This window comes from Primulina eburnea, unplaced genomic scaffold, assembly GCF_022965805.1.
Source record: "Primulina eburnea isolate SZY01 unplaced genomic scaffold, ASM2296580v1 ctg291_ERROPOS245047, whole genome shotgun sequence".
NCBI lineage: Eukaryota > Viridiplantae > Streptophyta > Magnoliopsida > Lamiales > Gesneriaceae > Primulina > Primulina eburnea.
Genome location: NW_027331118.1, coordinates 50,558 through 63,531, shown reverse-complemented (window position 1 = coordinate 63,531; position 12,974 = coordinate 50,558). Strand labels below are relative to the sequence as shown.

At 32.8% G+C, this 12,974-nt stretch overlaps 2 protein-coding genes across 4 annotated transcripts; both read left to right on the top strand.

The window, feature by feature from the left end:
• The first annotated feature begins 208 nt into the window (after positions 1–208).
• LOC140820920 (uncharacterized) lies at positions 209–1,171 on the top strand. Its single transcript, XM_073181301.1, has one exon. The coding sequence runs from the start codon at positions 251–253 to the stop codon at positions 1,076–1,078; it is 828 nt and encodes a 275-aa protein (XP_073037402.1). The 5' UTR covers positions 209–250; the 3' UTR covers positions 1,079–1,171.
• A 6,839-nt stretch (positions 1,172–8,010) lies between these two features.
• LOC140820907 (protein NUCLEAR FUSION DEFECTIVE 6, mitochondrial-like) lies at positions 8,011–10,480 on the top strand. 3 transcript variants are annotated; one of them, XM_073181287.1, is made up of 3 exons: positions 8,011–8,277; positions 8,383–8,507; positions 10,204–10,480. In XM_073181287.1, exons 1-3 carry the CDS (start codon positions 8,126–8,128, stop codon positions 10,209–10,211), a joined length of 285 nt encoding a protein of 94 aa, XP_073037388.1. In that variant the 5' UTR covers positions 8,011–8,125; the 3' UTR covers positions 10,212–10,480. The 3 variants fall into 3 exon arrangements, with proteins under 3 accessions (XP_073037388.1, XP_073037387.1, XP_073037386.1); XM_073181286.1 differs by lacking the exon at positions 10,204–10,480 and adding an exon at positions 9,706–10,105; XM_073181285.1 differs by lacking the exon at positions 10,204–10,480 and adding an exon at positions 8,853–9,450.
• The last annotated feature ends 2,494 nt before the right edge of the window (positions 10,481–12,974 follow it).

The following is a 12,974-nucleotide window of genomic DNA, read 5'->3' as shown; positions in this document are numbered from 1 at the left end:
ATGGATGACCCAAATAAGAGATCTGTATCACAAATTCGACCCGTGAGACCGTCTCACACAAATTTTTGCCTATTTACATTATGTATGCATAATCATCCAACGGAAGACTATGGGCCAAAATTTAATTCTCATTTAAAACCCATAAATTTTATTCATTGATTTTTTAAAAAAATGTCAATTATTTGAAAATTTTATTAATACAGGGGTTTGCAACCCTAACATAAGACGTCGCACTTCCCAGCATCCTTCAATGGCTTCCTCTCCGGCGAAGAAATTTTCCCTTCTTCTGCTCATTACCCTCTTATCGTATACACGAACTCAGGCGAGAGCCAACCAATTATTCAGAAAAGTCTCCGCCGAAGCTATTCCAGATCAAGAACTACCTCTGAATTATAACAATCAACAAGAAGAACCCAATTTCATCCAGCGGGAAAACGAAAATGGCTACGGCCTTTACGGCCATGAGTCCGGACAACTCCCTCCTTCCACCACCGGAACCTCCTTACTCAACACTGAATCCGAAGCTCCCCTCCACAGGCACCTCCCTAAAAACTACAACCCTGAGGCATACGTCACAGAACCGGAAGGATACACAAGTGACAGCAACCAAAATACCTACACCAACAAATTTAAAAACTACTACCGCGACGCCGAAAAAAGCTACAACAACCAGCAGGAAGACGAAGAGACGACGAGTGAACCGGAACAGTATAGATATAACCATAACTATCAGTACTACGGTGGAAGCAGTTTCAACAGCGAACCACAGGGGCTGAGGGACAACAGGTTATCGGGCCGCGAACCCGCTCAGGACAGCCGTGAGAACTACTTCTACAACGGCGGCGCAGATAGCGGATTCCAGCCACAAGGAATGAGTGACACAAGATCCCTGGAAAATGGGAAATATTTCTACGATATCAACACCGAAAACTACAACAACAACCACCCGTATGCAGTCTTGAACAAGGCGAACAATGAGTACTACAATGAAAGGAGTTATTATGGAGCAAGTGAAAACTCCATAAGAGAATCACATCGTAACCAGTATGAGTTCCAAGATGAAGGGAACATTCCTTGAATTTCAGCCGAACTAAATGCTGTGAAATGAAAGAATTTGCTCACCAAGTCTTCATCTTCGTTCGGTTAATTGGTAACAGTATATCGTGACTACAGGTGTTTATTGTAAAAAAATATCAGGATTTTTGTGAGATCGATCTTCGATCCGATTTAATTTATGAAAAAATATTAGTTTTATGTCTAAATTATTACTTTTCATGGTAGATATTAATCGAATTGACATGTCTCAAAATTATACTGGCTAGTGAAACTATATCACTAGAGACCTACTATTATTGTAATTCGTTAAATAAAATTAATTGTCTATTAATCATATCTAACTATTTATTTGGATCATCTGTTGTGGCTGAAAACAAAACATCTGGTGTTGTGTATTTTTTACATAAGATGAATTTGAAAATTGTCAAATAAATTTTAAAAAAGAAATCGATTTCTCAAACACGATAAATTATTAAAACAATATATTAATTATTTTAAATTTTATAAAAGATTAATCGAAAGTTTTATCAATGATAAATTGTATTTTGTTCATCCATGATGGTGGTAACAAAAGATTTCGTCCTCAAATTTTTAATTTCATGTAAGATTCACCACACCGTAAATCTATGAACCCAATATGCATGGAAGGACATTTTTTGATCTTGTAACTTATCTCGAAGGTATGTATTATCCAAATGTTGGCATGGAAGGAATTCACATATAAAATTTGTGATCAATTTTGTGAGATGCATCTTCGAGACAATCCAAACATAAAACATATTATTTTTTATGTCCAAAATATTATTTTTCACTGCAAAGTATAATTTTTGTTAGTTATATTATGAATAAATTTTGTGTAATATATGTTGATTAGAGATTCATGAGATTATTACACAGAAAACATTCGACTTGTAAGTGGATTCTTGAACATTTAATCTCTTGCATCTTTCTAGGATTTTAGTTCAAGCTTATTTTTATTAACATAAATTTGACATGTCAAGTTAGTTGTTGCAATGATTCCTAGCTAGCTTATCATAAGAACTATAAACATAATAGCTGAGTTAATTCTTCATCATCATCATTATTGTTATTTATTTGAGATATTTTTTTAATTTTAAAATACATTTGAAGAGGTCATTTTTTAAATAAAAAAAATAATTGACCATATTTATTTTATAAAATTTCCCTTATTTATTTGGGGTCGAAAAATACTTTATCGGGTTTAAATTTTTAACTTTCAATAAATTTCATTAATTAAAAAATTTACTAGTGGCATAAATGATTTATTTTGTTATAAGAAAAGCAGTCATAGACGAAGGTAAATCTCGGGATTTTTTCGCTATTCATTTTATGCTCAAGAGCATGAGAATAAAATGAGGCGACAGAAATGCGAGGTACTCGCTATGTTAATGGTAAAAGCGTGTTAAGGGAGACAACGACTCTTACTTTTTTAGATCGCTGCCCACACTGTAAAACTGCCGTGTGTAAAGAATTCCCTAAACTTGTGCTGTTGATTTAGTATTTTCCATCTCCATAGAAGAGATTCAAGATTCTTGAAAAGGCCTACTTTTTCGCCAAGCAATTATGAAAATTAAAGAGTAATTCGATCCAATTCGCACTACCTTCATGGACCAAAATGATTGAGAAGTTGATATCTATCAAATTTTGACGCGTGTCAACTCCTCATTGCATGGAGTTGGCACGTGTCAACTTTTCAATGGTTTGAGACATTATTTTTTCAGATAGGCTCGAACAAATCATTTCTCGGTCCATGCTCATCACTCCCATCACTCCGGAATCCCTCCTTCCCCAGCGCCGCCTCTATTGCCGACAAAAGCACCACCACAGGAAGGTGGTACGTAATGATCCAGGTTCTATTCGGATTAAAGTATCGATTACATAGGATTAAAGTGTTTTTGCTCAAGCAAATTCAAGTAATTAATTATTATAAATTTTTCAGATGTTACAAAAAAAAATTAAATTAAATATGATATATATGTATAATAACAAAAAATATCGTATTTGAAAAGTTAGTCATGACTTTTATATATAAATATAATATAAAAATAACTAAAATATACCTAAAAATAAAGGGACAAATTTTTTTTCGTTATTTTTTTAATTCAAAATATTTAATACTTTTGAGGTGTCAAAACTTTAAATTCAATAAGTTTAGAATAAAATTTGAAATAAATTAAATTTTGAAATTAAAATCACGGTCCTCTATTATATTCATTTTTTTATATTTGAATAATAACTTGGTTAAATAAAATTTTATTTTAAGATATATATTAAGATGTTTACTCTTCACATTTCTTTATATGGAATATTCTGATTAATTGAAAAAAATTATGTTATATATATATATATATATATATATATATATGGAGTAGTTTTTGGAAATATGTAGTTTTGGCCATCTAATTTAAGAATTGTGAGTCAATAACAAAATTACTTAGAAAAAACAAAATATTAATATTGTCAACTAATACAACAAAAGGTAAAGGTACTGAAGTGTGTTTATAAAATAATAGAGTGTAAACATCATTCTATATATATACATATATATATATATATATATATATATATATATATATATATATATATATATATATATATATATAATTGATTCACGAGAACATCTAACAAGAAGTAAAAACTATATATGTGAAATAAATTATTTGTTTTAGAGCTCGTCAAGCATTTTTAGTCAGAAAGCTAACAAATGTAGAGGGTATGATTACGAGATGTAAATCATTGTCCAACAAACTAGCCCAAAAAATAGTTGATTCGAGCTCGCACGCAAGCTTACGATCTGAATATTCTTAAGCTCGAGCTAAGCTCAATAAAATTGTCGAGCTTGACTCGATAAATTTAATGAATGATCTCAAATAAATTTTAATCGAGCCGATCTCCAAGTTCGTTGACATCCTTAATTAAAGCTAAAATGCGTGGGACAATTTTGGAATGAGAAAAAAAGCTTCACCAAAACCCCAAAAAATAATTGTTATTTGGGTCTATTGCTTTATTAATTAGTTTAGACCAATAATTAATATTTAAAATTTTTAATTTATAATAAAAAAGATGAAATAAAGGTGACAGTTAGTTTTTAAATATTTGTTTTGTGTATTTTTTTTAACATTTATTAAATTTTTTGAGTAACATAAATTGTAGATAACTTATTTTAAGAATTGAATCTATTAATGAGTTTATTAAATTGCTTGTATTTTGGAACAAATCGATTAGGCTGCTGCTTGGAAGACGTGGGGGTCTTGACCTGTGGAACCAAGGGATATAATTGGAAATTCGCAAAAATGGGTCCAATGTCACTATCCTCCAAACAAGGGCTTTCTCAATTCGTCCATTTAAGTCAGAGTTATCCAGCAAGATATTATGGGATTTTTTTTTGTGACGATCTCACGAATCTTTATTTGTGAGACGGATCAATCTTACTAATGTTCACAATAAAAAAGAATACTCTTAGCATACAAAATAATAATTTTTCATGGATGACCCAAATAAAAAATTTGTCTCACAAAATACGACTCATGAGATCGTTTCGTACAAGTTTTTGTTGTTTTTTGATGGACGCTTCAATTTTTCTTATTTTTTAAGTAAATTATTATAATACGTATATCTCTAGCATTTAAAATTAATAATATTTATTCACTATATTACATATGGTGCAAAGTTATGTGTCTACCTACTAGTTTTGTATAATTTTACAAATGATTCGATAAAAACTCATTTGATTATATTTGTTATGATAAATAAAAGAAACTTGAGCTTTACAATATTCGTCTTATTATCTCGTGAACATATCATTTTTTAGATTAAAAAATAATTTTGATATTTGATTTATCGATCTTATACTTTACTTATAAAAATTATTTAAAAATATATTAAATTTATTTATCAGAATAAAATTTTCTTTAAATATATAATTTAGTTTTTAATGAATTAAATGAATATTTAAATTTATAATTTATATTTATTAATCTCTTTTAAACTCGAAAAAAACTCGAATAAACTCGTGAGCAATGAATATATATGTGATTAATGTTCGGGCTCAACTCGATTATAAATGATATAAGTTCTTGAGCCATGAATATTTATTTATTTTAAAATATAAACCACAATAGTTCAAATAAAATCTTAATACTCTCTTGGAAGAATAGTTTTTTTGTCTAATAACTTGTTCAATTTTATGTCTTGGTCCAATAAATTTCCAAAATTTTGTTTTTGTACGTTAACTTTTAATTTTATGGTGATATCGAAAAATACTGACATGATATAAAAAATTGTTAGTATGTCAAATGTCACGTCAGTAATTTGACTAAAATAATTGAAAGTTAAAATTAGTAAATGAAAATCAAATTTTAAAAAATCAATAAAAAAACTCAAAATCAGAAAAATCACGGATAAAAAAATTATATATTCCCGGATTTATTTATAGAAGCGACTAGACAAGTCCTTCAAGTATGTACGTGCACTAGTGCCTGCAGGGGCAGATCCAAGGGCCAGAATTTTTCTGGCCCTTGGTTTTTTTTTTTTTTTTAAAATCCCCCCCATGAAATGATCTGGACCGTTGATTGGGTGTGGGGCAGTGCCCCCACACCCAGTATCGACCAAGCCTCCCAACCCTTTTCTATAGCCTCTCCGTAAAAAACTAACACTCTGGACATGGACGTACGTTGGTCCCAGGGACGGAGCCACGTTAAAGGCTGTGGTGGGCTTCAGCCCAGGCTAGAATTTAGGATTAGCGACGGTTTTACCACTTCCGTCGCTAAAATTTTTGAATCTGTTACAAATTTTAGCCCATAGCCCACTACGAATTAGCGACGGTTTTTATGAATCCGTCGCTAAATTTACGACGGTTTTCACAAAACCGTCGCTATATAGCGACGGTTTTGTGCAAACCGTCGTAAATTTAGCGACGGATTTAGAAAATCCGTCGCCGATACTAGCATTCAGCCCAATCTCGGTTTAATTCCTGGCTACGTCCCTGGTTGGTCCTCTTTTTTCCTCGTATGAATTGTTCATAAGTTCTTTAAATTTCCTGTTAAATGAAATTTGGCTGCATTTTAAAAGATAATTAAAGAAATGGGGTTCAAGTTCAGAAATTTTGGTACTGTGGTGGTTTTATTCGGCTCTAACTTTACAGGGGGATGATATACCAAACGGGTGGCCGCTTGGTCTTGGGAACACGAACTCTACAATAAGAGTGGCATATACCTCTCTGATGGCGCCGCCGCCGTTGCCACGAAATCCGCTGCTTTCTTGTGCCTCTGTCGTTCAGTGCCGCTCCTCTAGTTTTTCTTCGTTGTCATCGTCTAATCTTGAGACTGAGGAAGCTGTAGATTTACTTGTCAAGTGAAAAATAAATTTTTTTTATCGACGATCAAAATAGAATATATATTTTATAAAATTAATTCAGATTATCTCACGTGAGTTTTTGTGAACCAGTAGAATTTATACATAGTTGCTAGTTTCATTAGTTCTTTTTTAAGTGATGTTTTCCAGGTGATTATCCCATATTATGACCGTACTATTTTTGAAAATCTCCTTATTCAAATTCCTTCATTTATTGAATACTAAAAATTTTATATCAATGAGACAATGACTTATAGTTCTTCTGACACCAGGTTCGTATCTAGTTAAATCGTGACCATTTCTTTAACTTAAAAAAATACTAATAATCTCATGACTTTATTGTAAGGTAGAAATTGGTATTTCACATGGTGAATTTTTAGTGTTAATGGAGTTAAATAAATTGTACTCTTGTGTTTGTAGTCCACAGCATGTTTCTTTCCAGACCGAAGTGTGTCTCTCGGCCGGCTATTCCGATTCGGAATTAGGGACAAAGGAGGAAACGAGCAACGTTGTGTTATTTATAAACCGAATGTCGTTACCGGGTCCGATTTAGGAACACACAACGGCCATGGAAATTCTCAAGGGCTTTGTGTTCCTCTTCTACATCTAGTTGGGAGATTGAGTCGAAGAAGAAGCAATTCCGGAAATTAACTGTAACAATAATTCTTTTTTCGATAATAATAATGGGTATGTATGTATGTATGTTGCAATTTATTCGATGCCTCTAAGATCCAATAGTCCAAAGAGGGCTACGTCTTATTTTCAACTCGATCAATATATTGTATCACATGAAAAAAATGAACGGGTCCAATTAGGGTTTTGGTAAGTATGTTGCATGGATGTGGACCATGTGTTATTGCACAAAATTCTGTGATTTTTAACATGGATTTCAGCCAATATTTTTGGGGTTGGATCTCACCCTTTACTTATAAATCAACGTTTGTAGAGATAAATTGCATTAACATTAGTTTACATCAATTTGCCGTGAATTAAACATGTCAAAATAGACTACATTCGTCTCACCTTTTAAAATAAGTGAGTTGAGCCTAAATGACAGGCTGACCCACCGTTCCCGTCCCACCTTATGATGCATTGCGGCGGTGGCTTGCGGGCCGACTCGTCTAACACGTCCAAATACATATAAAATTTTTTAACCATCTAAAATAGATTAGTTATGTTGATAATTTCTCAACCGGTCAAAAATATGTGCGGAACATCTTCGCCCCACTAGTCCCCTTTTTCGTCTCTAGATTGAATTGAATTGAATTGACTATTTTCTTGAAATGAATATTTATTTTTAGGCATTGAGGCAAGATGAAGAATTACCATTGGTAAAATAAAACTGGGAATACGATGGATATGACTCCTATATCATTTTTATTCAAATTACACTCATTTGGATTACAATCTAACAAATAAGATATTTCATCTACGAAATTGATCGATAAGACCGTTTCATAAGAGTTTTTGTATAAATTTAATTATGATTTGAATATGAATATATATATATATATATATATATATATATATATATATATATATATATATAGATTAAAATAAAATAAAACACATTTTTTATGGGAAAAAATGTGGACCAGTAGTACTTGCAGGCTGCAGCGAACTAGAACCCCAACAAAGCCCTAAATCCAATTATCTCTTCTGCGCATCATCTCCGATTACTTCACTGTCACCCGCCATGGCCACCGTCGCCGCCAGGTCAGTCATGCGATTGACCGCCGAAACCTCTCGAATCGCCGCCATTAGAATCTCCGCCGGAGTAAAAGCCAAGGCTGCTCCATCGCCATTCCGAGTATCATCTAGAACACCGCTAACTGCTCGCATTTTCAGGTTTTAAATGCGTGATTTATCGATTATTGCAATTCAACGTGTGATAGACCTGATTCGTGGTTTACGATCACAATTATTGAATATGTCGATCGGTATTTGAGCTAGGACCCCTGTGGAGTTGAGTGGCGTTAGCTTGGTGTCAATGTTACCGTACCACACTGCAACAGCATCCGCACTGCTTAAATCCAAGCTTTCTGTTGCTCCTCATGGACACGCTTGGACTCTAGAAGGTAAATTTCGTCTTTTCCGCGTGCACATTATTTTGGTTTTGGTGTTTCAGTTATTTTTTCCTAGCAAGCAATTACTTTGATGCTATTATGTTGTTACATGATACTATTTCGCGAGTCGAAGGGTAATTGGCATTCGTACCAGTTTTGGAAGTCAAAACTGTAAATTCTGCTTGATGGACATAACCTGAAAATAGTGTTTGTTTGATTAACTTTTCCCAGACGAATTTCTTGTCTTTCTTTCTTGGCATGATATGGCACGGAACCATTTTTTATGCATACCTTTTACATGCTCTTGTTTGGTATACAGCATTACTCTCTCAAAATATAGGAAGTTTTTTGCTGTAGGAAAAGAGAGGACTAGATATGAAGGTCATGAGAAAGTGGTGAACTGATCTTATTTCTTGTTCTGTTCTGATCATAGAGACATACCAAGTTGTGTCAATTCTTGCTATATTAGGTTGTGAAGCCTCCAAAGATGTATTTGCCAATAAATGAGCTCCCTTCAATCAAATTGTCCTTGCTGAATGCAAGAGGCTCTTTACCACTTAAAGGTCTGTAGGTAGCTGGATAACCTTGGCCTTTGAGATTTTTAGATTCCGGGGGAGCAACGATACATTGTACTGATGGCCAGCCCACAAAAATCAACTAAACTGACTAAGAAATTCAAGTCATCATCAAATATCCTCCAAATTAGATGGTTGGTGAAGGAAGCTTGTAATTATGCCTCCTAGTTTATAGACTCTTAGTGGTTCCCGAAACTTTGTTGTTACTTTGTATGATAGACTGCATGTATGCAAAAAGTCTTTAATCACATTTATTTTTACTCTCATCTCTTTGGGAAGTTTCAGAGTACTCCTTGGAATCTTTTCAAACGATCCAAATACTTTATGGAAAAAATGTTTGGCAAATCCAATTATTGCTAATCTAAGTATGGAGCAGCTTTAGAGACTGATGATGAATTGAAATATTGAATTGACAAATTTGCCATATGATAACTGGATGACACGAGGACTCTATAACTTGAAACTTCTGTTTGTTCTTAGATTTTTATTGATTTTTATATATTTGAACTTCATGTGCTCATACTGGACCATACATGGGAACCTCAATCTCTGTGAGAAGATGAAATTAATCTGTCAGCTGCATTTATTGCTGACTCAGTAATTTATAGACCATGCTGATGTGTGGTATTCATCAGATTGCAAAGATGATGTATGATGAATGATGGACGGTCAAAGGGGGAGTTTTATTTACTTGATCGCACTAGGAGAATGCCTGATGTTAGAGTCAGAACGAGCTCAGCACAGAAAATCTTGAGTTATTTTCCTTTGTTTTTTTTTTTGGTTGGATGATGAAACTTGATCTAAAGAGCAAGTTGATAATTCGCAGTGATATGTGACTCTTGTTATTTGTAATTTCAAGCAGTAGTTTTCCTTGTGAATTTTTATTTGAGCTATTTTTCTATTTAGGCTTCTGATTACCTCACATTTGGCTGAAATTGGACCTGAAGGTTTTTCACATTCTACCTGTTTTTCTTTTTAAGCTGACATTGTATTTTCAGTTTGTAAGTCTCAGGGGTTCTAAAGTTTAGGGGATCATGGCCTTGTTCTCTCTGCTTCTTCCTCAACTTTTAGCTATGTGTGGCTTACGCATGCTATTTTCTCTTCACAAAACACACTGTTTTCCTGCATTGTAGATGGATGATGTTAGAATGTGGTGAGATGGGTGTTGAAGATCCACGGGCGTCAGTGTTGCATGAAATGTCGGAAACGAGCGAATCTAGGATAGCCTTCAATCAGTCGAACCAAGTGTCATCCATAGTTACGGTGACTATATTACCTTTGATAAAATTAAGAAACAAGCTTGTGATCAATACAAGTTTCTGATTTTTCCCATTCCGAGGTTGTAGACCACTTTTAACTTTCAGTTGAAGAAACACCCCCTTTATAAGGTGATCTCTTCGAGTTGCAATATCTCACATTAAGCTTTTCAGTTAGTTTCTCACATGCAGCAGAACACGAACCAAAGTCGACCTTAAGTGGTACCCTACTTGAATCTGACTTGAAAAACAGACGTGAATATTTAAACAATTAAACTTTGAGTTCAATAGATTATAGCTTTTTGAGGTCGAGCTGAATGGCTCGCAACATGCTCAATTTTCTCTAACATCAATTGAGGTCGAGTTGAGCTCGGTTGTAAACTTATGAAAAAACCTTAAATTTTGTGGAATTAATTGTTAAATATTTTCTTTATGATAAATTTAGGGAAGAATAGTAATGTATTTTATTTTTAAAAAGTTATTTCGCTAACTCGAAGATCCAAGCTAATCTCGAAACAATTATTGATTACAAGCTTGAGGACTTGATTATACCATGGCTTCTTATTGTTTCCAAGTCCAAGTCCAAGATTGACATCTATTATATTTTTAATTGCCCGTATTAGACATTTAAAATGGATCCAAACGACAGACTGATTATTTTATTTTAAGATAGTGTGGCGATTTCGCACAAAACCGTATTTCCAAAATCCCAGAGCCAAAAACAACCATGAAGATGCACAAAGAGGCAGCAAAAATTTCTAGTCCATGTTTGTAACGCTATACATAACTATATAAGGCGCGATGCTACAAGACAATCTTCTTGACACGCCCACTATGAAGCCAAAGTTAAATATGCCCTTGCACAGATGAACATGTATACCAAAATCCCAATTAATAACATGATAGATTGAACAATCTAATGGCATCAAGGTTGAGTCACTTCCCAGATTCTTCGACGACATTAACCGGCTCGTACTCAACTAAGGAAAGATCGTTGTCCTCTTTGACCACAAATTTTGCAGGCTCTGTAACTTAAACGAGACCCCATTTATCAACGGCCAGCCTCATGGATCCCTTGAACATGTCATTCTTTGCATTCCGTAGTATCACAGTATTACCTGGCTGCATCAACTCAACTGTACGAAAATGGCAACTTCTCACCGGCAAAAATGGATGCCTGATTCACAGAAAAAGTTTATATCCTTATACTGGAAATCTTTTAAAAAAAACTACAGCATCAAGAACTGAAACAGCATTCTGAATTGACTAACACAAAGCATGGCGATACAAGAAGAAAGAGGGAAGTGACAAACATCAACAATTGCAGTTTTCAACCAGCAGAAAGTCTTGAAATTTATTTGGAACACCTCAAAAGATTAAACAAATTTCCAAACTCGCGAAGCAAAATAAAGGAAGTAAACATGGAAGGAGGGGAAAACATCAACGTCGGAATCTTCTACTACAGACAGAAAGTCCAAGTGGCCAAGTCAAGAAAGCTGATTAAAACACAAATGGAATAGAAAAGATACTTTGTCCATATTATCCACATATATGGAAAATATATTGATTTACAACTCTAATCATTCATAGAACATAACTCAAACAAAGATTCGTAAACAATTAAGTTTTTATCATTCACTTCAAACGGTGTCACTAAATGAGGTTATTTTTTAAAAAAAAATGTTGACTTTGGTTAAAAAATAAAATAGCCCGATATTTTTTTTGGCCTAACATTTTTGGATTAATGTTAAATATCTCACATCAGTTAAATTAAAGAGTTATATATATAAATTTTTACAGATTGATCTAAATTTTAACTCGTGTTCATATATATATATATATATATATATATATATATATATATATATATATATATTATATATATATAGTAATAGATTGTATATTTTGATATACTTTTTATCTTTGAAGATTATTACTAATTTAGCAACGATTTTTAAATATCGTTACTAAACTAGGAACGATTTAATAAAAAACTGTCACTAAAGCCAACAACAGTAGCTTTAGCAATGAAATTTGAAATCGATCTGTTTTGACCGTCGCTAAATTTTTGTTTTTGTAGTGCATTGAATGAAGAGAATAATTATTCATCTTGATTTAAATATAATATATCTATAAATTTTTAATACATAAGTTATGTAACATAAAAAAAAAAAAAAAAAAAATTGTAAACCAGCAGTCTTTTGTGCATATCACGTGCGTATAAATTGTGCATATTCTGTGCAAAATTAAAATTTGCATATTATGTGCATTTTATACGCACATAATACACACGAAAGATTTATATTATACTGCACGTAGCCTTTTGGAATAATTAATTTCGACACTTTTTAAGTGTATACAAAAAATATCACTTCACTTTCCAGGGGAAAAAAAAAACTTAATATGCAAAAAGTGTATAATTGAAAATTATTGAAAAAAATATTTGTAAATTTTATATACTATATTCACACACACACAAATATATATAACACGTATTATGTACACTTATATAAGCATTGAATAAGTAATACACATCTATTAGATGTATGATTTTTTTAATGTTTTATCACATTCAAAAAACAAATGTCGTCTCATCGATACTCACGTAAATATATATAAGCATGCATATATATTCCAATCTCTTTTTG